At 43.0% G+C, this 5,938-nt stretch overlaps 1 protein-coding gene across 2 annotated transcripts in view; it reads right to left on the reverse strand.

Annotated features, from left to right (window-relative positions):
• Nucleotides 1-940: 940 nt before the first annotated feature.
• Nucleotides 941-5,938, reverse strand: part of ptprz1a (protein tyrosine phosphatase receptor type Z1a) — a 45,422-nt gene continuing 40,424 nt past the window's right edge. Inside the window, exons 23-31 of one of the 2 annotated variants that reach the window (XM_062548339.1) lie at nucleotides 5,664-5,799; nucleotides 5,336-5,482; nucleotides 5,091-5,188; nucleotides 4,896-4,965; nucleotides 4,550-4,682; nucleotides 4,319-4,461; nucleotides 2,379-2,521; nucleotides 2,100-2,235; nucleotides 941-1,829 (exon numbers count right to left, since the gene is read on the reverse strand). In XM_062548339.1, coding sequence (XP_062404323.1) covers nucleotides 1,686-1,829; nucleotides 2,100-2,235; nucleotides 2,379-2,521; nucleotides 4,319-4,461; nucleotides 4,550-4,682; nucleotides 4,896-4,965; nucleotides 5,091-5,188; nucleotides 5,336-5,482; nucleotides 5,664-5,799 — 1,150 coding nt within the window. In that variant the 3' untranslated portion in view covers nucleotides 941-1,685. Of the gene's footprint in view, nucleotides 1,830-2,099; nucleotides 2,236-2,378; nucleotides 2,522-4,318; nucleotides 4,472-4,549; nucleotides 4,683-4,895; nucleotides 4,971-5,090; nucleotides 5,189-5,335; nucleotides 5,483-5,663; nucleotides 5,800-5,938 lie in introns of those variants that run through there. The other variant, XR_009940473.1, reaches the window with a different exon arrangement.

The raw sequence follows: 5,938 nt of genomic DNA on the forward strand, positions 1-5,938 counted from the left end.
TACCTATCGAAAATCATTATAGATTTTGTGTTTCGATTGCTTTTCTTGTATATTGTTTTGGTTTTATCCCAGCACTGCTGTACCATGTTAAAGTCCAATACAAAATGGCATTTTCAGCTGTTATAATATATATGCAGTTGCAGTTAATACACAAGTGCATATGCAATATTAATTACTTAGCTGTGTTGCTTGTCTCTCTTTTGGAATAACAAGCTTTAGCTCCAGACATAGGGAAGATCCAAGACGTAAGTAGGCCACCAAGCCAAGGATAATTGGACCTGTAATTATGAAAAGTCAAAAATGCAAATGAAGCTAACGATATGCCTGCTGTCCAAACTGTGTCTGGACATTTGACCTACTTTCTTCTAAAAAGCATAACCTTTTGCTTCTTAGACTGGATTAGAAACATGGAAATCATTTACAATAACCAGTCTTGAGAGGGATTAGAGCGCAACTTCATAGACTTGTCATCTTTGTCACCAAGACATAATCCTGTGTCAGTTTCTTGAGTCCAGCCGTGTAACAATAGCCAAGTGCGACCTGCAGTCAGACATGAGGTCAGTCATTTCTCCTCAAGCGTGCCTTTGGCGTCTTAGACTCAGGCCCGGAGGCAGGGGTGGGGGCACAGAGAAGTGACTGAGATGGGATCTTAATTGGACAAATCCATCCCTTTCTGCTGCATCTGCACAATAGTAGACTGATTGAATACATGCTTCATTATTTAATTGTTTCAATTAAACAAAATGATGAGCGCAAAGCAAGGAAGTCTGTTTATTAGGATTTTAGGGTTCTTTTGAGGGGGGTTGAAATATGCAAAATGCTATGTTACAATTTTTTTTACATTTTTTATTACTTTAACCATCGATGTTCCTACAGTATAGCTGTTCATGTGTCATATTTGTTGTGTGTGGAAGAAATATAAAAAAAGACAGCCAAGCCATAGCTGGTTTTGTTTTTATTTTTCTTTCTTTCTTTTTTTGTTTGTTTAATTCTACCTATCTGCCACATTTCATTGGCAATGCCATTGTATTGACATAGAACTAAGTGTCAGTACACCATGTCAAGTCTTAAACAAAGTACAAAACATTGTAATGTCAGAAACATGTCATAGTTCAAATGATTTCAACTAAAGTATTAGAACTTCACCATATGGCAAATCACTAGAGGTTTTACAATCGTAAAATATAAAAATCTAACATATAAATAGAAATTTGGTCCGTTTATTGGTTTCTATGATACTATTTACATATTAGAACATTATTCCTCCTTATCTTAATCCACTTACAAACATAAAGCAACATAACCACTTTGTATTTACAATTGTTTGTGTGAAAAAGCTGTGGCTCATCCGTGATCACTACAAAATAGACTAACAAAATAATTCTCTGTAAAAATCCTGTTTTCCCTTTTTTATTAAGATGAAAGCCAGTGAGTGTGAAAATCTAGAAATAGTTAGTAAGAAGTTAACAGGAAAACATCAAAATGTTTTGGAGGGTATTAGTCTTTGTAACAAAAAAAAATGTATGGGCCATTACAAGCACAAGGTAAATATACAAGGCACACACTCCAAGAATGCTTCACATCCATCTGTGGAGCACAGTCATGTAAGTTGGTTGAGGGACGGGGGGCTTCGGGGGGAGGGGAGAAAAAATATCTGTCTCAGGAGTGTAGGCTGGTTACCATGGTTACACAAGGGACTCCAGACTCTCGGCAGCACAGGCCAAGCCTCCTGGGACTGTCCCGTTGTTGTCAGCAGACTGGAGCATCTTCTCGTCGTCCTGGGTGCTCACCAGATTCAGGATGGCTTTGTACAGGAACTGGTACTGCTCCTGCCAAACACCAGACAGTCGGCAGAGAAACACTCAGTCAGTCACATGCCACCACGCCGTCAACAATAACATGCCTCTGTAGTAGTATCCATGTCCATAAATCTTGAAACAGAAAACATTGTCTTTGTTCACTTTTCTTTTTAAAAAAGAAAACTAGTTTCATTCCTGCATACACTTTAATTTTAAACGTTTTAATGTTGCTAACATTAAACGTGCAATATATTCAGGTTGTGTCTTAAAAAAATATATTATAAAAGGGAGAAGTCATACAATCTCAGTGAATACGCCAGGCCTCATGAGGTTGGTCATCCGGGCCACCTGGTACACGTCCACACACTCCTCTGCCTCCAGCTGTCTCACCAGAGAAGACAGAGCACAGAAGGTTCCCGCAGTCACACCACCACACCTGCAGGAGACGTGGAGAACCATGTGAAAAACACCCACCTATTGTATAGTGATGTACATCATACATTTCACCTCATGTGAACAGTGAACAATCTGATCCTGGCCAGCACTGGCATTGTCCAGAGGATCCGATGGGAGACCTACTCATCATGCACGACCACAGGGCCATCTTTGGAGTTGCTCTCCTCCCTCACGATGCTGATGAGCTCCAGCGTGTTGCTGATGGGGCTGTCTGGGTTGGGCCAGCGGGGACAGCAGTAGTGCCTCACCTCCACCACATAATCATCCTACACACACAAGACAACATTATCACCTTCACCACATAATCATCCTACACACACACAAGACAACATGATCACCTCCACCACATAATCATCATACACACACACACACAAGACAACATTATCACCTCCACCACATAATCATCCTACACACACACACACACACAAGACAATATGATCACCTCCACCACATAATCATCCTACACACACACACACAAGACAACATTATCACCTCCACCACATAATCATCCTACACACACACACACAAGACAACATTATCACCTCCACCACATAATCATCCTACACACACACACACACACAAGACAACATTATCGCCTCCATCACATAATCATCCTACACACACACACACACACACACACACACACACACAAGACAACATTATCACCTCCACCACATAATCATCCTACACACACACACAAGACAACATGATCACCTCCACCACATAATCATCCTACACACACACACACACAAGACAACATTATCACCTCCACCACATAATCATCCTACACACACACACAAGACAACATTATCACCTCCACCACATAATCATCCTACACACACACACACACAAGACAACATTATCACCTCCACCACATAATCATCCTACACACACACACACACACACACACACAAGACAACATTATCACCTCCACCACATAATCATCCTACACACACACACAAGACAACATGATCACCTCCACCACATAATCATCCTACACCCACACACACACACACACACTCACACAAGACAACATTATCACCTCCACCACATAATCATCCTACACACACACAAGACAACATGATCACCTCCACCACATAATCATCCTACACACACACAAGACAACATGATCACCTCCACCACATAATCATCCTACACACACATACACACACACACACACACACACACACACACACACACAAGACAACATTATCACCTCCACCACATAATCATCCTACACACACACACACACACACACACACACAAGACAACATGATCCCCTCCACCACATAATCATCCTACACACACACACAAGACAACATTATCGCCTCCACCACATAATCATCCTACACACACACACAAGACAACATGATCACCTCCACCACATAATCATCCTACACACATAAGACAATATAATCATCCTACACACATAAGACAATATAATCATCCTACACACACACAAGACAACATTATCACCTCCACTACATAATCATCCTACACACACACACACACACACACACACACACACACACACACACACAAAACAACATCATCATCCTACACACACAACAAGAACACAACGCACACGCTGACTGAAAGAAAGGATGTGTGTGCACATTAACGCGGTTTGTTGGCACAGATGGCATCACATCATCTGAGAGGAGACCAACAGATGTGTTGCAGTAAAATGTGCCAAGTCCTATTTTCACTGCATTCAGCACTTCTTTGTTTCTTGAAATACCTACAGTAACAGTTCCTCACAATGAGCATATGCCAATTAAGACAAGGTCAATTTATTTAGCGCTATGCAGCCTATTCAGTCTAACAAAGGTGTTAGGGAGGGAAGGTGGGAATGTATATTTCACTGGCTAACCCTATAGATAACTGCTATAATTGCTAGAGAATTCTGCTTCACAGTTATGCGTGGGATGGACACCAATATCAGCTGTGAGACTGAGTTATTCAGTGCGTAGCGTGCCTTTGTGTTCATGTGAAGCATCAGTCCCTTTGTGTGAATTGGGATCACTGAACAGCACATTATGAGCACACTGTAAGACTGTCACCTGTGTGGCCTCCAGGATGTACTCTTGCACTATCAGCATCTCCTCATTGGACAAGCAGACGTGGTTTTCCCCCCTGAAGGTGACCGTGAACGTCTTGTAACTGATCGGCTGGTCTCGGCGGGGCCAATAAACGAACGGCTCAGCTTCTTGTGTCTGCAATGACAGAGGAGAGGCATGTTAGAGAGTGTCCACTCAGAGTGACCTCCAGGTGGACATGCGGATCCTGAGCACTCCCAAAGCTCACCATATTGGGCAGTGTAACGATGACCTGGGCATTATGATCCCAAATCATCTTCCAGAAGTCCTTCACGGTAGCCGGCAGGGGACTCTGGGTCACAATGAATTCATTGCTGCGGCGATACCCCTGAAATATTGAATTGAAGGTGTGAAGTCCAGCCTGAGTAGACATTTGCATTTCCATAATGGACTGTTATTTCATTACATGCTCATTTCTATTGGAGAATGTATAGCTCTTCATAACCTTTGGTAGAATTCTTATAGCACAGACAGTGAAGCAGTGTTAGCAACTGAAAGCCTGCGTGCCTATTAACAGATTGCAGCACTCGTCTGCTCTTACCATGATATACGAGGCATTGATGTACTCTGATGTTTCTCCAGCTACTGTGCTGAGACCACACTCTGGATCTCTCAACTACAGGGAACAAGTGCGGCGTCATTAGATAACAGTGTGCTTTTTCATTGGACATCCATAAAACAAGAAAGGTTCATTCATCCAGCAATGCTCTAATTAAAGATATGAGCATGCAAAGACTCACTGGGGATTAAAGAGGAGCTTCTGTTCTTCTCTCTGTTCGCCTGGTTCAGGGCTGTCGTGTAGTCACACTGCTTGGCGCACGACTGGCTCACCAGCTACAAAAGAGCAATACTGTGTAAAAATGCACCCCATCTGTATAGTCTTGTACAACCACAAATGCTGGTAACTGCATGAGCAACATGACTACAGTACAATAATCTTCACTACTGTTGTCTGGAGGCTCAGACGTCGCCAGGCTTCACCTTAAACTGCCCCTCCAGCTGTGTATTGCCCGTGGGCCCAGGCGTCAGGAGCTCGTTGACGTAGTTATGGAGGTGGCTGCTGGGCACCTCAGTGTCTTTGCTCCAGATGGCCTCCGTCAGAGCGTCATGAATGAACACGTACTGCTCCTGTGGAGAAGACACGCCACTACTTACTGTCAACACTTACTGTCCATCATCAACAATGGCACACTGTACAATAAGCATCCATCCTCAACATAATAGCTATGGCCATGAGCACCTCGCTCCTTTATGCCTTATCAATAACACAAAGCTGTTAAAGGGTATGACTGCTTTCCCAGGGGATCACCTCAGTCTGCACCAAGTAGTTCCTCTGGGTTCGGATGTGTTTCAGGAAGCCCATGACATTGACAGTCCCCTGCTCTTTGATCTGTTTCAGCATGCTGTCCAGGACAATGTAAGTACCTGTCCTTCCCACTCCAGCACTGCACACAAACCAAAGGACACAGATAGAGAGCGAGAGAGACATGCAATTAGTGACATTAGCCATCTCTACCATTCAGTGCTATTGCAAATGAAATAAGAAACAGTGCTATGTGCCAGGAAACAGTTCAAGAAGCCACC

This window comes from Sardina pilchardus, chromosome 10, assembly GCF_963854185.1.
Source record: "Sardina pilchardus chromosome 10, fSarPil1.1, whole genome shotgun sequence".
Taxonomy (NCBI): domain Eukaryota; kingdom Metazoa; phylum Chordata; class Actinopteri; order Clupeiformes; family Clupeidae; genus Sardina; species Sardina pilchardus.